Source organism: Ceratotherium simum, chromosome 32, assembly GCF_057802395.1.
Source record: "Ceratotherium simum simum isolate JZ-2026a chromosome 32, ASM5780239v1, whole genome shotgun sequence".
NCBI classification, from domain to species: Eukaryota; Metazoa; Chordata; class Mammalia; order Perissodactyla; family Rhinocerotidae; genus Ceratotherium; species Ceratotherium simum.
Window position 1 is genome coordinate 5,642,899 of NC_141931.1, and position 20,866 is coordinate 5,663,764.

The window sequence follows — 20,866 nt, forward strand, 5'->3', positions numbered from 1 at the left end:
ACAACTGCAAGGATATGAACAGCATTCTTATGTTAAATAGGCCAAGTTTCATTATCTCATTTTAATAAAAGAGAGAGATTGTGAGCCCCACTTAGGGAAAAGCTATCACAGATGGATTGTAAATATACGTAGTTTTATTTCAGCAAAGCACAAATAAAAGTATTATTAAGATAAGAGGGAAAGATCACTGGCAATATATTTTGTATGAACATAATTTATCACAAACAGAGCTGCTAAATAAAGTGCCCTCCTCCTTTTTTAACAGTATATTTTAATAATTAAACTCAATAGCTCAACAGTTAACAAGCCTTCCTGACTATCACGGCTCTGAACAGACTGTGCTCAGGAGCCTCCTGGAGGCTGTGAGAAGTTCTGTCTCCCACCAGCCAGAAGGTGCGTGTGCCCACACCGTCGATTCTGAACACGCTTCTGGGCAGTTCACAGAAACCATACAGCTATCCTTGAACTCAAATGTCCACAAAGCCTGGGTTAAGAAGCTGTGCCTTTATAGCATCTCACATTTTTTAAAAATGACAATTTTACAGTAAAATTTAAATTGCTTTCAGGAAGATAAAAAACTAAAATTTACTAAAAATAGGCAAGTAAATCAAGAATTATTGCACAGTAGGTAGACACAAAACTTCTTCATCAAAAGTCCTAAGTCCCAACAGACAGAATACACCCAAAGATGGGGAATCTCCTTTAAAAAGTTTTCAAAGAAGAGGGTATATTAGTGTTTTCCACTGGAATTTTACCCCAGGAATATTTTCTGATGTACAAAACATCAGAACTTGTGTGTATAAGTGATATTTATCATTAATTCCCTTAAATAATATCTCTTCCTTGGCACCTACCCAGTTATCAAAAGTTGGATCTCTGGGCTCAAACTCTCGTTCAGCCACGCTTCTGTGGAGAAGGACTTCATGCCAGCACAGGTCAAACTGCTTCCCTGATTTAAGACATCTCTCTTGTATTTAGTTAACCCTTCGGTCCTTCACCTATGCTTCAGTCTAGTAGGTCTAATTTATTGTGAATTTTAAATAAGAAAAGGCAAAAGAAAATATGCTATAACAGTCTTATTAATTTGTCAGTTGAAAAAGGCTCCATCTATTCAATATTTTATGAATAATGTTCAAAATCTTGGCTTGGAAAACAGAATGAAGAATTTGCATCGTGATTTCACAATATAGTCTTAAGTAGTTTGAAATGTACCTAGACAAACAAGAGTGGCCGGTGCCTGACAGAGCAAGAAAACTTCTGAATAGTGGGAGGTGCTAAGGAAGGGTCCAGGTGGGTAGAACCGTAAAGAACAGATGGGGAAATAGTTCTGCCAATCATACCAGGAAATCGACGAGACCTTTCTTCATCCAGTATTCCTATCACTGTTACATATTTTGCTGCTTAATTCCACAGTGGCTAAAGGTTAACGAGGAAAACACAGCCTGAAATCTTTAGCTCCGATTCTTTGTATCTGTCCCATTTAAATATATCCTCTCAATCCTCCATCATTCTTCTGAATGAAATGAGGTTACAGGGTAATTTGATACTTAAATGTAATCTTTCATAGCTATTACCTGATATAAAATTTCTAAACACAGTTCAGAAAGTCATCCATTTTACTTTCTGTAAAATAAACAAAACCTAGATTCTAATCCCAAAGATTTATATCCTAAATATGAATTTATCTTCATTCCCTCCATGTATAATTTACATAGACAAATAGTCACAAGCAATGTGTGTGCACTTAATTTGAAGCCATGTGTATCTGAAAGTCAAAGAGCCAAGTTCTCTGCTCCCATCACTGGATAGTCAAAGAATTTAATATAAAAAAGAAAACGGAACCACAAATAAATGAAGCAAGCAAAAGTCTGTTTCTGTTTATTTCCTCGTCTGAGTCAGGAACCGGCGTCTTCCGGCACTACCAAACCCGGCACTGGGGTGAATGCACTTCACTCAAATAACTTGACCTCTCCAAAGAATTTTAGTATAGCAGCACATCCCCTTATGTAGTTGGAATCATGATTTCATCTCTTTGCCCATTACCAGATCTTTTTCTAAAAGCAAGTTGTAAGCTCTTTCCTAATAGAATTACTTTTCAATCATTAAATCTTATTACCTTTCTTTAATGGACATGGTTTTGCTGGGCGAATCAAGGATGCCCTCCACCGTGGGTGCTTTGATCTCTCCAGTGGCAAACATCGCACATGGATTCTTAAAGAGTTTCTCCTGTGGCTGTTCTGAAGGATCTTGCTGCTTCCAGGACACTGGGGTTGCCGTCTGAACAACAGTTTTCTCGGCAGCTGTGCCTGTCTGCTCAGAAATGGGCTCCCCGAATTCTGCTGCTGGGAAGGAAAGGAGCAACGTCAGCAGCAGTCAGCACTTAGTCCTCCAGGCGAACATTCTTCCAGCTCTTTGCCCCTCAACCGTCCTGCACTCGGAGTTCAATCCGTGGGCGTGTGGTGGGCCACCCAATCCACTTGGATTTATGTCAGTCGGGGGCACGCTATATTCTGTGAGAAAACCAAACTTCCCAGTGGATTCCTCCACACAGCAAGTCGTTTTGTGACAATTGGTCTCTTCTTCTGTGCAAGACACAGGAAGTCAGCTTTAACTATACACCACAGAATGTTTCTGCTCCTCTAAAACAATACTTTCACATTTCAAATGTGCCATACTCACAAACCAAAACCACTATTATAACATACACACTATCATTTTATGTAAATGTAGGAAGAGAACTAAAGTCCTATGCTGCATAGCTGGCTAGTCTGCATAAACGGAATGTAGAAAGAGAGTCTGGAAATCCACAGACCAAGTTCAGGTCCTTATTCCCTGTGCTTAACCAGCCCTGGACTTTTGGGATCATCAATTTATCAGAGGCCAAGAGAGCTAGCAGTTCATAAGGCTGTCATGTGAATTAATGACCAAAGTCATCCAAAACCTTATCAAGATGTGTGAAAGAGCGTCAGGTATTTTATTGCTGAGAAATTGATTAATCCACTGAACAAGTCAGATTCACGGGGAAGAGAAGTCTAGGGGAGAGTCGGACTCACGCTGGATTTTTAATCAATACTAGTTACAAACTGCTTTCATAATTGGTTACAAGCAGTCACAAACACATGCAACCAATCAAGCAGAAACTAAAATCCCAGTTGGGATCTAAAACAGCAGCAGCAGTAACTTACCCCTTAGGGAAAATTTCCTTTTTGTGACATTCTCCATGTTCACTGTCTCTTCAAAGGGCTGCCTGTCCTTCGAATCGGGGCTCCCCTGTACAGAGCTTTTAGCAGCAGGAAACTCCTTCAGTTCCTCACCAAGATGAGCGAGGGGAGGATTAGCTAGTTCCAGGCTTCCCTTTCTCAGAATAGCATACTTGGGTTCTTTATGGCTGTCTCCTTCCCGGACTCTGTTAAGGATGGGGTAGGATGGCTCTGCTTCCTCAAAGGACCCGTACTTTTTAACACCACCATCTACAGCTGTCGAGCCTCTCTTGCTTTCTGTCTCTCCAAATTCTCTCAACATTCCTTTGTTCCCACTACCCTCTACCGAAGGCTGCCAGGCTTGGGATTTCAGGATGCTTCTAACTGGAGAGTCTGAATTTTCTATTGAAGAAGGAAACCTATAGTCAATGGCACTTGTGTTGTCATCCACAGATGGCTTTGTCCGAAGATTCCCGGCATACATTGGAGTGACTATGGATGCCATGGTGGACACCGATGTGTTAACAGTAGGTGAAAAAGGTATGAGCTTTCCACTTTGCACCTGGGAGGGCACAATTAAAACGTAAAAAGGTGATTGAAAAATACTATCTACAGAAATCCCAGTGTATGGATTGACAAAGACTGAAATACTACATTGGGTGCACTTTCACTGCTTATCTTAGTGGAAAAGCAATCCCATAGTTATAGAAAGCATCTCATGAATCAAAATCATCTGGGTGAAAAGTAGACTGTGCATCATATTTTTCTCTCCAAAATGGACTCACCCCAGATGGTTTCAGTAAGCAAATTATGAAAACAAGAAAAGAGAAACATACTTGGCCTGATTATCTTTCTTAGGAATGAAGTTATTACCAGGTCACCTACAGGTTAACACAGTTCACAGGTAGATCACCTTTAACCTAAGAGTAACACTTCGCTCCTATATTTTATGAACATACCCACAAACTGGAATTAGATGACAGTGCACCCACCTGCTCGACCTCTCCGAGCGTGACCGGCTGAGTTTGATAGCGAGCATTCATTCTCCTCTGTCTCATGTCTATTCTGTTTCGGGTAGAAATAGCTTTTGAGACTGGCTGGGACAATTTGTTAAACAAGGCCAGCTTCTCGGCTAAGCTGAGAGTGGAGGAATCAGGTTCACCTTGTTCAGTAGAATCTCTGCCCTCATTTGCCTGGTCTCTGGCTAAAGTCTTTTGGTGAGCAGATGCCTGTAATCTGAAGGGATGAAAAGTCGGTAACAGATAAAAACAAACAAAAGCCCATGGCTAATTTTGTATATTAACTTTCTTCAAAGTGTCACTTAATTCTGAAAAGGGCTTACTTCTCCCTACAGGAATTTAAGACAGGTGCAGGCAGCTGTTTATTAACAAGACAGTGAAGAGCAGAGTAGGCTGGGGACGTAGCTTGATCAATTTCACAAAAAGCAGATTTTTAGCTCTAAATTATTTCTAAAAATTGAATTTCCTATTTAAGGAATTGAAACTGGCTTGGATACACCTTATCTTAGAGAGAGAAGTTGTATTGTTAGTATCAACAATAAGTAAGGCTAAAGGGAGTCCTTCGGCATTATCTAAATATGTGGCTCAGAGGTGATCTTTTCATTGTAAATAATTAGGAAATGATATAGTCATTCTGTCAACAACATCATCTACAACACACAGTTTTGATTTTCACTGGCTAAACACAAATGGTTTCATTTGAAAGATCCTTTCACTCCTTCAGCCTAGCCTTTTCTCTCCTAGTTTCTACCAGTTTTCTAAAAGGTGCTTAAATCTGTAATTCCCAGTAACCTGACAAGTGAAGAAAATGTCAGGGTCCTGATAAATCCCTCCTACTTCCAGGTAGAGGAGAAGGCTCCCAGGTACCTGGTCACTGGGAATCTTGGGAGGTTTAAGACAATGTACCTTGTGCCACTGGCAAATCCAATAAAAAGTATATTCTGCCTTGACTCCAATTAATCACCACTTCACAAGTTGCCCCAGACAAAAGAGCAGTGTCAGTGTCCCAGGTATAATGAGGATGGTAAGACAGGCGACCTGAATCTCAGAGTGTTTCCTGAGGTCTCGCAGCCCAGGGGGAAGACAACGGCACCCTACTGCCCTGGAGAGATCCCTGCTTCTGGGCTGTGCCAGCTTTCTTTCTGCACTGTCATTTTACTTCTTTTAATCTTATTTTTAGCCTTTGTGTTTTGGCCCATAACAGTCAAATAGAGGGGACATTTACAGGCTTTAAGAACATAATTTTGAAACCCAATAGTAAAACATCTAAGTTCAGACACTCTAAATTGTTACTGTCCCAATCCCCAAACATAACAGCATTGTGTCTCTATACATTAAAAACAGGTAGGATTGTTTTTTCGTTTTTGTTTTTTTTTAATGCTATTGATTTTTATTTATTTTTTTATTTTTATTTTTTTGGTGAGGAAGATTTGCTCTGAGCTACCATCCATTGGCAATCTTCCTCTTTTTTCTTGCTTGAGGAAGATAAGCCCTGAGCTAACACCTGTGCCAATTTTCCTCTATTTTGTATGTGGGACACTGCCATAGCATGGCTGATGAGTGGAGTAGGTCTGAGCCCAGGATCCGAACCTGTGAACCCAGGCCGCCAAGGCAGAGTGTGTGGAACTTGAACCACTCGGCCACGGGGCTGGGCCCCGGTAGGATTGTTTTTAACATGTATTTGTGTCTACAAGTGTTTAAAAAAAATCTAGATATTATCAGAATTTTAATATGCATGTTAACTCCCCATTTTTCTATTAATCTTTATTAATTGCTAGTATTTTAGACGAAGAATGACATTTTTTTCGGGATGACCATGATTATGAAAAACAGAAACAGAACAAACGGATAAGCCGAGTTAGTGTGATCCTAGTTCCAACACATAACGTAAGCAGGTAGACGAGATGTTTTCTCATGCAGGCCTACATGATGTCTTGCACTATGACAAAACAAAACGCCGTACATTCCCGGAACCACTCATTGCACTGGCTTGTTTGTCAAGCGAACAAAAGGCATTCGAGATTTGAAGATGCATCAGCTGTCTGGCACCTTTGTTCTCAGTGCCATATGCAGCTGTTTCTGTCCAGTACCTGGCAGGCTGTACAGGGCTCTTAGCTACAGTGGGATTAGGAAGTCTCGTCATTACGGGGTGGGTGGCCACAGAGCAGGAAGCAGAGATAGGTTCACTTTAAAAGCAATTGCCAAAGAAGGAACATTCATAAAGAGAGAGAAGAAAAGAGGCATTAAGGAAAGCATCGTTTTCAATTCTGAAACGTTAAATCAAATATTTATCAAAATTATTTGCTAATTACTTTAGGAAAATCACAAAAGAACTTGAAAAGCAATTACAAACTTAGGAAATAAGCGACAGAGGCTACCCAAATAAATGGAATAAGAATAGGTTTTGAGAGCTTGGGAAGGATTTATCCCATCTTTAGAATAAATATCCTGGTTTAAAAACGTAACTTGAAAAAAAGCTAATATCAATCACTAGCAAATCAGTAGATTATATCCATGTTTTAGAGTATTGCTCTCAATCTATTTTTTAAAAGAAACAGTGTCCTCATATAATCTATAAGCACATCAAAGTAGATTCAGCGAGCCTGATAAGGTGCTAATTTTTGCTTATATTTACTGTTTCACTCCCATGAGTAGTTGCTTCTTATTTTACAACAGCCATTTAAATAATAAAAAAAAAACTGTTTTGCTAGGATTTCCTAATGAATACAAGATGTACTTATCCACAAATATACCAAGACGTTGAGGAACAACTGGGGGAAGGAAGTGAAGGCAGCTGATCTAACAGCAGGTGTGGGCTATGACACGGAGGCCTCTTAGGATGTCAATGCTCTGAATGAGATGAACTTCATTTTTTCAGGGAGTGTGTGTGTGTGTGTCCAGGGGCGGCACAAAAATAATTTTTAAAAAACTAATAAAAGTTTTCACTTGATTGAAGCAATGATCTCTGAATGAATTACTTCTGGAAATTCATTCTGAACATATTGGAACATACTGCTCAAAACTGACTTCCCACAGTTTGGAAAGTAATCAAACTTCCAATTAATTAAAAAAATTTTGGGTGATTATTTAAAAACAAATAAAAAGAACCCTTATCTTTATGAGATATGTACTGAAATATTTATGGATGAAATGATCTCTGGAGTTTGCTTGAAAATAATGCAGGAGGAGAGGGGAAGTAGGTGGGGATACAGGTAGAGCAAGACTGGCCAGGAGTTGACAATTGTTGAAACTGGGTGATGAGTACATGAGGGTTCATTATATTACTCCATCTGCTCTCATGTTTTAAATTTTTCATTCTAAGAGATTAAAAAAATGCACGGAAAAAAAAAAATTTTTAAAATCCCTCTTTACGTTTTTCTAGGAGATACAACAGGTAATATATCCCATTACAAAGTTCAGGGAGACCGCAGTAAGGAAAATCCCTAAATACCACCAACTTAAATACCACCAACTTCTCTGTGGCTTCTAACTAAACTATCTCCCAATCTACCTCGTTTTTATTTAAAAGTCTTTAAATCTTTTTTTAAAAAGAAAACATTAGAGCCAAGGCCAACAGGTCACAAGGGAGACTCACGTGGCCGCAATGACCACCTCCTCGGTGGTGACGGGCTGGGTGTGGGACCTGTCCTGCAGACGCCGCAGCCTCTGCTCCACAGCCGCATTTCTTGAGCGTCGCTTCGGAACACTTTTCTCATCAAATGACTTCTCCATTTCCTAAGATCAGAAACATTGTGGAATCCTTATAAATCCAAGGAAAGGAAATTTGGGCAGCAGAATGTCTCTACTCTGCTCCCCTCCAGCACCTACAGGAGGGATGCCCCTGAGAGGCGCAAATCATTATCAGCAGGTGCATTCGTGCTGTGTCAGCTGCTGGGCACACCAGCCGAGGGCTCGGAGGGAACCACAGGTGGGCAGGAGTGAGGTGGGCTGCAGGGGCCCATGTGTGGGAACCAGGCTGGAGCAGTGGGAGCCCTCCTCAGGGGGTGATGGTTTTCCCCCAAGCATTTCAGCACACTTTACCCTGAAAAGCAGCCTCTTGGCAGCCACACTCAGCTTGGCTCGTTCATCTACGTTTTCTTCATCTGTAAAAAGCCACAAAATAAAAACTGAACATCATTAGAAAACGTGGGTAAAGTTAAGTTCCCAAGTCTGACACGGAAATCCTTCGAATAGAAGAAAAGATATACTAAAAATTACAATTGGCAATACTTTCCCCTTGTGGGGAACCTATTCTTCTGTTCAGTTAAAAGGTGCCAAGTTCCATTGCAATTAAAACACAACCAAACAAAACTCTGTCTGGACAGTAATTTTCTACTATAATAGTTAACGAATTGAGATTTAAAAATAGATTTTATGGAGCCAGCCCTGATGAACTAGTGGTTAAAGTTCAGCACGCTCCACTTGAGCAGCCCAGGTCTGGTTCCTGGGCATGGAACCATACCACTCCTCTGTCAGTAGCCATGTTGTGGTGGCGGCTCACAGAGAAGAACTAGAAGGATCTACAACTAGAATATACAACTATGTACTGGAACTTTGAGGAGGGCAAAAAAAGAGAGACAGAAAGATTGGCAACAGATGTTAGCTCAGGGCAACTCTTTCCCAGCAAATAAAAATAAAAATAAAAATAAAAATAAAAATAGATTTTATGGAAGGAATTTCTCTTCTTAATTGTTAAATAGCAACAGTAACAACAAAAATCTGCTTCTTCAGTTCAAATCAGTTGTTTTAATATTGCTCACTCTGCAATTCTCTAACTCGCTCAAAAATAAGGGAAAGCTCATCCAAAAATCTCAACTAGGTTTTATTATGTTCACAGAAGGAAAACCTGCAGTAAAGTAAGAAATTGATATGCACCATAATCTCATTCTTTTAAAAAGCAAAAATCTTATTATTTAAATCTGATCTGGATAAGATGATAAAGAAGAAGAAAAAGGAAAAGAGATACTTGCCCTCAGCAGTTGGCATTTCTGAAGTAGATGTAGACCTAGGAAAGACATTAGCAAATAATAATAACAAAAATTAGCTGGTGGGAGAAGATCCAAATAAAACGTCATATTAAAAGTAAAATTAAAATGCAATTATACTCTCTTAAAGAATATCCTCCTGGTAGCAGTTCTAGTTGTGAATACGCACATACAGTTGTTAATGGATGCTGGAGTACATGTGCACACAACCCAGCCAAGTGCACACCTTGTGGAGACAAACCAGGATCAAGTATGACTTATTAAACACACCTCATTAATTTTTTAGACAAACCTTATCATTTCTAGGCATAAACATATGATAATATAAAACTCAAATACAACAAGTAGGCAGACATTTATAAAATGAATATGTAAAATCTGGTGAATACTCAATTTGGATTCTAATTTAACAAGGGTATAAAAAATTAATAACATTAAATGAAGAAAAATAACGTTTCTTACTTCTGACCATCTGAATGCCATTTAAAACCATGTACTGTGATACTGTTGTCATGTAATGCATTTAAAAATACATTTATACCAGCCAAATAAATAACCCTTATAGATTAGATAGAAGAATTAGGGAATCATCACATCCCATTTAGACAGCATCAGGACCGCTGCTGTGGTAAAAATCCCGTACGATTTCTTTTACGTTCCTAGACTACGTAACTACGCACACGCATGCCTACCTATCCGATTCCTTTCGTTCTGCTGAGGTTATAGGTTGAGTTCTAAATCTCTCAGAAGTTTTTCTACTTTCACCAGGAGAAAAATAGCGTCTTGGCTTCCGGGACCCTCTCTCCCGTTCCACACTGGTAGGCAAGCCAACTCCTTCGGTTGACCTCTCAACCCGTGGTTGGCTTTTAGAATCATCGAGAGAGAGAGAGAATACAGAAGAGAAACGGGGAGACAGAGAAAGAGAACAAAGCAAAGGTTTATGCATCTCAGTGAGTCAAGGCACAGACACCGCCAATCCCACTGCATGCCTCTACCATGCACGTAAAGGACGTGGAACACTCTAGCGACCCAGTACTGAGCTCCCCATTAGTAGGCGGAAGCAGAATGGTAGTTTTGAGCCATTTCCTGTATGGTCTGCTCTGCACACACTGGTGAGCTAAGCTAATACGACTCAGTGCGGGACACAACACAGGTTGAGAAGTGAACAATTCTGCCAAGGACGTGCAAGTGACACATCGGAAGGATGTTTGAAACATCACCTACAGTTCGGGTTTCTTGCTGGCACTGGCAGATTCCAGAAATGCATTTCGGAGCTGGGCGACAGAGACCTTTGTGTCCAGCACGCCAACTTCTGTGTGCAGCCCCTCCGTTTTGGAACTCTGCGGCTCTGGCTCTCGCTTTGAAGCCGGGTCCTTACACTTCAGGGCCTGGAGCTGAGGGGGGCCGGTGTAGTCAGACAGGGAGCGGGTGAGGACCTTGTGCTTCCTCGTGGATGCTTCCTTTTTGTGACCTGTCACCCTGGCATCCTGGGACACAGGCTCGCTCTGAACATACAAAACCATTTCGCTCCTGCCCATTCTCTCAGTGGGCTGGTGCTGGGCTTGAGGTGGCTGTGGCAGACTTGCTAGTTCCTTCTGAGGTTCTAAGGTGATTGTGCTATCAGCTGGCTTACCGAAGTCCTCATTTCTAGAGGGGTCTTCGTGGCTTCTAGCGAGCCCACGATCCTCCAAAGCCAAAGGTGTTTTCTTGCTTTTCTCGAGAGCTTCGGTGAAGAGCACCTCTTCTTCTGCTTTTGATTCACAAATATGGAGAACTGGGGTATCTCTTCTCTCACCTTCTAGAACCTTCAAGGTGGGAGGCTGTAGGACATTCTGAGTGGCTGATCCCCCCCAGCTGCACTCAGATTCATTTTCTGGGGTTTCTGAGGTCACCAGCTTGGCAGTGTGAACGGGGTCTGCCGGCTGGACATAGCCACGGATCGGCTGTCGTGCGGAGCTGGCTGCCTTGCTCGAGACCCTATCAAAGGCCGAGTTTTCTGACTGAAAGGACAGGTAATGGGCTGGCTGATGTCTCCTCTGAGTTAAGGACTCTGAGGCAAGTTCAGGGCTGCTGCGAGCACTCTCCTCTTTCACCAATTTTTCTCTAACTTTAACTCTTTAAGAAAGAAAAAGGATTTAAGTTGCATGGTGAGGTAACTGGTCAATGGAAAGAAAGCATACGTGGATCACAGATTACCAGTAAATGGAAATCAACCCAAAGAGAGAAGCATTGTGAAAAAGCATTTTTGGTGGTTAATGTCAGAAACCCACTGCTTGCTAGATGAATGATTTTGAGCTGAGTTTCCGAGTGTGCATACGTTATGCCAGTGTGGTACAAAACTAACTCTACCCTCCACCAAGCCGAGAGGGGTCGGATGCTATCCTGGGAGACAATGGATGCCTTCTGACTCAATGACCACCCAGAAGCCATAGGAAAATTCACTAATAGACAGCAACAGTATGCAGGAGGGCACCCTGAGGCCGTTGCTATGAATCGGTAAGCTTTCCACACGTACTAGCCTTGTATATGGGCTGTGGGGGTAGTTTCCAGGTACATATACACCCAGTGACCAAATGTAATTTCACTGTCTCCTGGAAATGTAAGAGCATTCGTGATTATTTTTTTATTGAGCTCAAGACACAACAATCACCTCTTTTCAAGCACTCAAGTAAACATTCACAAGCTTTTTCATGCAGTGCAGATGACATTCATTCATTTGTAAGACATGTGACCAATGTGAACATCATCACCACTAACAATTGTAGCACCAAGAAGAATGTTAGAGAAAAGATATTTGTTGAGAGAATTCATGACCTGAACATTTTCTCCCCTCTGGAATTGCTATTAGGCCCTTAGTTGAAAACTAATCAAAAAGGAGATTGCTCTGTTGTTTCTAGAGCTATTTAAATATCTGAGAGCAAAACTGAAATCCATTTTAAAAGCTACAGACCTTTTTCTATTACTGCACTAGCAAAATAGCCAAGAGCTCCGGCTGTGGGGTCCCAAGAGACCTCTGATCAAAGCCTGGCTCAGCCAGTTCTAGCTGTGTGGTCTTGGGCAACTTACCGGCCTCAGTTGCTCTACTTTTTAAATGGAAATAATAGTGACAAAATGTGATGTTTGCAAAGCACATGGCTTACCACTTAGCAAAGAGTAAACATTTTAGTGCTAGCTAGTTCTTATTTTCACTTTTTGAAATACCATATGGCAAGAAAGGAGAAATCATTCAAGCTGTTTAAGAGTGGATTACTGACTCAGGATAATCTTTAAAAAGTAAAAAATGCTTTTGGAATAGGAAAAGTGATTTCTTGGAGAATGTAAACCATCCATTTTCTTGAGCTTAGTCAGCAAAAACAATTATTTATGATATATATTTTTGAAAGAGACTCTTTCCTTAAATGTCAAAGGCACCTTGCTAAATTTGATATAAACTCCTGCAAGTTTTTCAATGTAAAATGAAGGATATCTATGCATATTTCATTAAAGAAAACTCAAAGACACACATAAAAGGCAGTCATCATGAACAGTTCAGGGGAAAAAAAGCATTCTGAGTTGTTATTTTTCCCAGAGACTAGCCAGTGTTGGAGGCTTTCATATTTATAAGCTTTGTTAATCAAAAGAAGACTGAAATGCGGTTTAAGTTCTCCTGTGGAATGTGTCCTTCTAATCAGAGACAATCTGAATGTTGTCCTCAGCCAAGAACAAAGTGACTGTTAGAAACTCAATATATGGGTGCTTTGTCCTGCCAATGACTTATTCATTCTTACTGCTTCCGCCTCTCCCTGCCCCCAACCTTAAAAATGAAATGATAGAGGTTTTTGTCTGCTTTTAAAACCACATGCCCTAAATATAACTGTTGAAAATTAACTATTGGTTTAGAGATGAGGAGACATGAAAAGAAGGAGACTAGAAGTGCTGGGTGGAGGGGCGTGTGGACAAGATGGGACACCAGCTGGTTAGTCTGACTCAAAGGACAGGAACCCAGAGGGGCCAGTTCAGTCCTCACTCCCGCCCCTACCTGGCAGTAGAGTTGATGAGAAAGGAGAAAGGCAAGTGGTGTGATCAAAAGATTTTCAACAAGAGGAAAAAAGAGGAGTGAGGAGAAATACTATTAGCAGGAATTAGGGCTATTGCAGGAGAAAAGCAAATGAGGAGAAAGTAACTTTCAGCAGTCCCTTTCTGAACATGTGACTTTCAAGTGCACAGCCATTAAAAGGAGGAGAGTTAGCATCTGGCTAATGTGTGGAACAGCAAGGCAGGTCAGTGGGTAGAGAGCACTCACTCAACATAAGCCAAGGGATTCAACTTGGGATATACCTGGAAGGCCAGTTGATAAGCGAAGGTGTGTCCCCTTCGGAATCTTTCTGGAGAAACCACTCATGTTTGGGTTTCCCTGTACTATCACGTACAAAAAACACAACTTCAGATACTTTTTATTAAAATGTCAACATATACACAGATGTAATTGTAATCTAAGACCTACAGGCTGATTTTTGTTAAGTAAACAATAATTCTGGCTTTTGAAAATGTATAAGTACATTTTGCCATGGAGTTTATATTCATTTCATGGAATTTCCAGAACATTTGGCTCACTACTAAAATCAAGAGAGAGAAATAAATACGTCTAAAGCCACCAAATAAAGTGTTTTTCAAGTAATTTGAAAGTATTTAGGAGTCTGTTATAGTCACACTCTGCCCAGACAATTTTCTTGTAAGAAGTTGGATTAAAAATATAAGGCAACTTATTGTCCATAAGTTTTGTTAAGGCACATTGGTAAACAGGCAAATATAAAAAGTGTCCATGCAAAATAATACATATCAAATAAAGGAAATAAATAAAAAGAAATTCATTAAGATCATATCTTTAACTGCTATTAAACATTTTCCTTTTATATTTATCACTGAATAATGCAACCAACAGGACAATTACCAATACTACTTCAGGCTCATTCAACAAATGTTTATTGAGTTCCCACTATGTACAGTCATGCACTGCATAACAATGTTGTGGTCAACGACTGACCACATACACAACAGTGGTCCCATAAGATTAGTACCATACAGCCTAGATGCGTAGTAGGCTGCACCATCTAGATTTGTGTAATGATGTTTGCTATGATGTTCGCACAACGAAATCGCCTAACGACACATTTCTCAGGAGGTATCACTGTCCTTAAGCAACGCATGACTGTACAAAGCACTGAGCTATGCTCTGAGAAGTAACAAAGGGGAATCAGACATCATCCCAGCCATTAAAAAAACTCACAACATGGTAGGCAAGATAATATATGACTTACGCATTCATTCCTCAACGCACAATCGAATATAATGCAAGGTCGAATGTGACAAAGTAATTATGCCAGGCTGAAAATATTTTAGAGAAAAACCATAGACAAGGAAAACCTTGTGGTAACTATGGAAAACAAGACACAGGAGGAATAGTCAAGCTATGCACCTGTATCCTCTTACAATGTAGAAAGAACAAATGGAAATTCTACATGCTAGTTAAAATGTTTACCAGCTCAAAACCTTACCAACCTATTTGCAAGAGTTCTTCAAAACCACGCTGGAAGCACATTTTAGCTGAAAACAATTTCCAAAAGAATAGAATGATAATTATAATAAACTTATCTTAATTTTCTAAAATCATTTTGAGTTTTAGTTCAAGCTGGCAGGCACCTGTCTGTCACCACTACTGTACATTTTGCTGTGACCACTGAAGTCTGTCACCGTCTAGGCTTGGACCTATTTCTCCAGTAACATCCCCCCATCTTTCTACATCCAAATCTATCACCCCACCTCCCTATCCCCAGCAGTACAGCTATTTAGCTTATAGCAAATAAAACATCCAGATGTGTGGAAAGCCATTTTATTTCGAACTATAAAGGGTCTAATTTCTCAACGCTTATTTAAACACAGGAATAGTTTAGCATATCAGCTGCAGCTAAGAAAGGAGGCAATCAGCGTAGCACAGGATACGGCGAGAGAAGATGGAACAACAGATATTTGCTTTTGAAAACCATCAAGTTAATATACAGTCATGCACCACATAATGATGTTTTGGTCAACAATGGACCACATATATGATGGTGGTCCCATAAGATTAGTACCAAAAAGCCTAGGTGTGTCATAGGGTAACACATACCATCTAGGGTTGTGTTAGTACACTCTATGATGTTCACACAACGATGAGATTGCCTAAAGACGCATTTCTCAGAACGTATCCTCGTTGTTAAGCAACGCATGACTGTAACTAACATGCCTACCTCACAGAGTTATTTTAAGATGCTCTTTGTATAATAGAGTACTTTGTAAACTGTGAAGTGCTATACAACTTTCTGAACATGACCTTCATTGATAAGACTAAAATCTGATCAGCATCACCATAAAAAATTACCAGAGGCTTGTTTAAGAATATGTCTAGTCAGCATTTGCAAAATGAAAATCATACACAGACACTGGGGGACTTGCTGGGCTCCATTTATTCATTGCAACATAGGTATGGAACTAGCCAAAAAAACAAATAACTGCTACCATGGTAGACAATACTCAAAATTTTCATATATAATGAATACAAATGTAACGAGAAGTAAACAAACATATGTGAAGGCATCGTGCCAAGAACACAGCAAGCCCTTCAAAATGCTGGTCTCTTCCTCTTCTTTCTTCTTCATAGACAACATACGGCTGCAAGTTTATGAGTTACTATTTTTGTATTTTAAAGAGATGATACATATCGAGTTCCAATTCAGAAGTCACGTGATTTTAAGGAACGTGGGTCCAGCCTCACCAGGAGGGCCTGAGTTTGTCTTAAGTAAATTTATAGCAGGAGTGATTTAGAACAGTATTTCTCAAAGTAAGGCTTTTAGGATCCTTGAGGTTGGCTAAGGCACTTATTTGGGTGAAGTTTTCTGCCATCAAAACCAGAAAATAAAGAGACGGGGGTGGGAAGACACTTAAATTTAATTAAACACTTATTGTTCACAAGGTTGTCCCAGGCACTTCATACCCGCTATGAAGCAGAATGTGGTCATTTCTCAGTCCTTCTCTTACTCACCTACTAGCAGCGTTTGACAGAAGTGATTACTCCCTCCTGTCTCACTCATCAGCCACTTTTGATGATTCCTCCTCACCATCTGCACCTCTAAAGCTTGGGGGCCCCACAGCTCTGTCTCCTTTCCCCCTCCACCAACAATCAAGGCCTCGATGATCTCACCCAGCTTTCACTTCCATGCTGACGAGCTTCCAATGTTTCTCTCCTTTGAACTCAGACTCTTGGATGCAACTGGCTACTTGACATTTCTATTTAGATATCTGACAGACATCTTAAATTTCATATGTCCAAAAAATGAACTCTTGATTTTCCTCCAAACTCAACTTGTACTGGAGTCTTCCCTATTTCAGCAAATGGCAACTCCCTGTTTTGGGTTGCTCTGGCCAAAAAGTTGAGATTCACCATTGACTCGTCTGTTTCTTTCATACCCCACATCTAAGTCCATCAAATTCTAGTGGTTACCTTCTAAACATAACCTCTTCTCATTGCCTCTGCTGCTATCTTTCTAGTTCAAGCCACCACCATCTCTCACCTAGACTATTGAGATGACCTCCTAATTACTCTACCTGTTTTCATCCTTGCCCACCTACAACCCATTTTCAGCTTAGCAGTCAGGAAGGCAGATTGGTCACCGCTCTTTTTGAAACCCTTATATGGCTCCACACAGCATCTAGAGCAAAACCCAAAGCCCTCACCATGGGCTACGGGCAGCTCCCCGACCTGCCTACCCCTCCTCTCTCCCAACCTCACCCTTACCTCACCCCCCCAAACCCAATGCGCCTTCCTCACTAGTGACTGGGGGCCGCCTCAGACACTCCACACAGTGTCCACTCAGGCCTTTGCAGGGGCTATTTCTGCCTGGGATGCATTCTCCCAGGAATGCTGCCTCACTTTATTAGGTTTCTGCTCAACTATTATCTTAGCAGAGAGACTTTCCTAAGCACTTTATACCAAATAGCAACCCCCAGTGTTCTCTTTTCACCTTCACTGAATTGCTTGAATTTTCTTCATATCACTTATCACACCTGTCTCGTTACACATTTATTTGTTTTTTGTCTCTCTTCCCTCACCAGGATATATAAGCTTCCTGAGAGAAGAGACTGTTGCACCATCAGCACTCAGAACAGTGTGTGGCAAATAGCAGGTCTCAATAAATCTTTGTGGAATGGATCAACTGTTGAATGACAATCTCTACAACAGCTCCCCCAGGTATTCTTATCTTCATTTCATAGATGAAGAAAGGAAGGTGCAAAAAAAAAATTAACTGTCCAAGACCACAAGCTGGTTAATGAGAGGATGGGGTTTGAACCCAATGCTGTGGGACCCCCCAAGCCTATGTCTTCTCCTCCAGAACTATAGGCTTCTGAATTCTGGAAAATGAATGAGTACTGAATGAGTAATGCCTCCCTGGCTTGAGTGAGTAATGATGTAGTTGGGATGTTAGTGTTCACGTGCTCGAGGGCTAAGCAAGGAAGCCACCAAAGGCTTCCTGGTCACGCCCACAACCCTCACCAGATGTTGCTCTCAGCTGTGCCTGTTGACCTCCAGCAGAGAGCCACCCAGTTACCTGTAAATCCTGCGAAACCCAATCACCTTCTTTCTCTGTTTCTCCCAATGTACAACATGAAATCAAAGGAGTCCGGCAGTGAAGATAATTTAGCTCAGAGGGCACTCACTGCTGAGGTGAGGTGGGGATGAGGGTGGGAGGGGGACACTGGGGCCTAGACATGGCAAGGTGGGTGAAACCTTGTCTCCTGCCCCCACCAAAGCAATCTATAGCAGAAGACAAGTGTAAGAATAACTATTTGGAAATGAGAAAATTCACGAGAGGAATGAACTCAGAACAGATGATACTGGATGTTATGAGGGAGGAATTATAAATACTCTGAGGACCGAGGGAATATTTCAGCTGAACTGATCTCTCAGCTGGCTCACCTCCTCCAGCACAACAAAATGATAATGTGACATGACACCTAATTCATGAAACCTAATTCCCACTTTCATGGGCACTTTGCAGACTCAACATCACAACAGCTAACTATTAACTGTTCACCAATAAATATTCCTGTGTTGGCTATGACACGTGTAATGCCAGCGTCAGAGAAAATAATTTTGGCACGCATACCTGACTTCCTTGTGTCCTGAGTATTCACTACGAAGTCTGAAACTAAGAATCAACTCTGGGGGGGCCAGCCCGTTGGCACAAGCGGTTAAGTGTGCGCTCCGCTGCAGCAGCCCTGGGTTCGCCGGTTCGGATCCCGGGCACGCACCTACGCACCGCTTGTTAAGCCGTGCTGTGGTGGCGTCCCATATAAAGTAGAGGAAGATGGGCACGGATCTTGGCCCAGGGCCAGACTTCCTCAGCAAAAAAAAAGAGGAGGATTAGCATCGGATGTTAGCTGAGGGCTGGTCCTCCTCTCACACACACACACACACACAAAAAAAATCAATTCTGTATAAACTACCTTGTAAATTTAAATCATAACCACTTACGATGGATTTCTTTCTTGAGAACGTTATAAACAGTCGACATTAACATTTCTCCTATGATTTTAAAGAACAATTTCATCAAAATCTTACATAACTTCTTTCAAATTGACAAAAACAAAATATTCAAGGAATTTGATTTTACGTGTAAAAACTCTGAAGCTTGGTGCAGAAAGCAGATTACTGGTTGGCAGGGCCTGGTGGCGTCTGGTGGTGGTCGACCAACAGCTGCACAAGAGACTCTTCTGGGCTGCTGGAGCTGTTCCACGTCTTGTTGCAGTGATAGTTACACAGCTTTACTTACTTGTCAAAGTTTACAGAATTGTACACTAAAAAGGGTGAATTTTACTGCGTGTAAACTGTATCTCAATAAAAATAATATTAAAAAAAACTTCTAAAAACTAATTCAGCCTACCTTCATAATTGACCTAGATAATAGTCACAGTGAAGGGATTTACTTGGACATAGACGTTTAGTGCAAATAATGGGATTCTTAAATTCAAATATCGTTTTTTGTTCTTTAAAAACAAAAAAAGTAAATAATAAATGAAAAATAAATAAAATGTGGACCACACACAGTCAATTCCTATTTTGTATCTTTTTTCTTTCTTTCCTTCAAATTTTCTCCCCCAAAGCCCAAAGAGACTGAGAAATCTGAGGAAAGAACTGAGAAGATTTCAGAGTGGTCACTTTAAGTGTTTACATTGCTGGGAAGCCAAATTCTTCCTTTGGAAAGCTGATTCAAAGCATGCCTTGGCTCCCAAAAATGGTGACTCAAAGTACAGAACTCATCTGGCTAATTCACAGGCAGCCCCAAACTATGGAACATAATGGAAGTTCTTTAGACCCAGTTTTCCACCACAGAGTACAGCCTGATTATAATACTGTGCGGTAGCTAAGGGACACCCAAACTCGGATTTAAAAATACATCATTTCATAAACAGTACAAAATTTACTTCATAAAAGTACAAAATTATTTCAGATTAAAAAAGATACCATTTCATAACAGTACAAAAATATTTCATAAAAGTAAAAAATTTAAAATGATGCCCTAGGGGGCATTGTTTTGAAGTAGTATAAAAGCAAGTGAATTTTAAAAAATATGAACAAAAAAGAGACCACATCCGAATTGTGGCAATGATGTCTCAGGATTTTTTCTCTTTATTTCTTTAAATCTTGCATGGATGCTGTTATTTTATGTAGCATTCCTTAATGTCATGCTTAACTATTTTTAATAATTAAGGCTTGGTAAAAAATTAACAGTGGGAAGGACTAGTTTATACAACATAATGAGTATGTGAGTGATACCGTCAGGCTACAACAGCTAAGTCAGGTCCTCACAAAGGGAGTCAAGAATCTTTTGGCGGACAGAGGCACAGCGGTGATGGAACCGTTTTCTATCTCAACTAGGGTAATGGTTATACATTTCCCAAAGCCCTCCAACCTGCATCCTTAAAATTATGTGCATTTTGACGTAAATTATACCTCAATTAAAAAATACAACACTGTTGGAAAATAGAGTGAGGACTTCTTGAGTAATGAAAGGACAGAAATGCAGAGACTTCTTGGGGCAGAAGCAGGATAAATATGTGAGATAACCAATTTCTTCCAGTCTCCCTCCGAGCTAATCTCAGCGCTGAATGCCTAAACACTGAGACCTCAGCCAAGAAAGGGAGATGGCAGAAGGCACGTGCGGACAGACAGAACTGTTGGAGCAAGTGCTGGAATCTGAGGACAGTATGTGGTGGGCCTCCCAAAGTGGAATGAGTTTCCAGCTCCCAGCTACAAGTGGATTTCCATGTCTCCTGCTGGGATTCTAACCACTCCTCCTAAAACAAAGTAATCCAGAGACCCCTGCCTTAGTCATGAGGCCAGCCTAGAATCAGCCTTTTTTGCTTATCATGATTCCCACTCACAGTTCAATAATATTTATGAGCACACTGACTCAAGACCACATACAAGAATTCCAACCTCAGACAAAGTGAAAAGAGCCTTGCAGTATAAACAAGCGCCACTCAAAGTGTGTTCTGCTGATGGGTGTCACTGGTCCATGATGAGATAAAAAGCCTTGCACCAGAAGGAAAATGAGCAACATCACTCAGCGTGTTGTTTAGTTCAGCT

The 20,866-nt window shown here is 40.8% G+C and overlaps 1 protein-coding gene across 9 annotated transcripts in view; it reads right to left on the bottom strand.

Moving 5' to 3' along the window:
• SVIL (supervillin) overlaps positions 1-20,866 on the bottom strand; it is a 229,081-nt gene that overhangs the window by 54,279 nt on the left and 153,936 nt on the right. For 6 of the 9 annotated variants that reach the window (XM_087420666.1, XM_087420662.1, XM_087420664.1 and 3 more), the window contains 7 exons: positions 9,897-10,067; positions 9,190-9,224; positions 8,261-8,322; positions 7,815-7,954; positions 4,193-4,436; positions 3,186-3,762; positions 2,117-2,342 (listed from right to left, as the gene is read on the bottom strand). In XM_087420666.1, the coding sequence (XP_087276792.1) occupies positions 2,117-2,342; positions 3,186-3,762; positions 4,193-4,436; positions 7,815-7,954; positions 8,261-8,322; positions 9,190-9,224; positions 9,897-10,067 (1,455 nt within the window). Of the gene's footprint in view, positions 1-2,116; positions 2,343-3,185; positions 3,763-4,192; positions 4,437-6,309; positions 6,406-7,814; positions 7,955-8,260; positions 8,323-9,189; positions 9,225-9,896; positions 10,068-10,428; positions 11,320-13,521; positions 13,603-20,866 lie in introns of all 9 variants that reach the window. The other 3 variants (XM_087420668.1, XM_087420665.1, XM_087420667.1) reach the window with 3 other exon arrangements.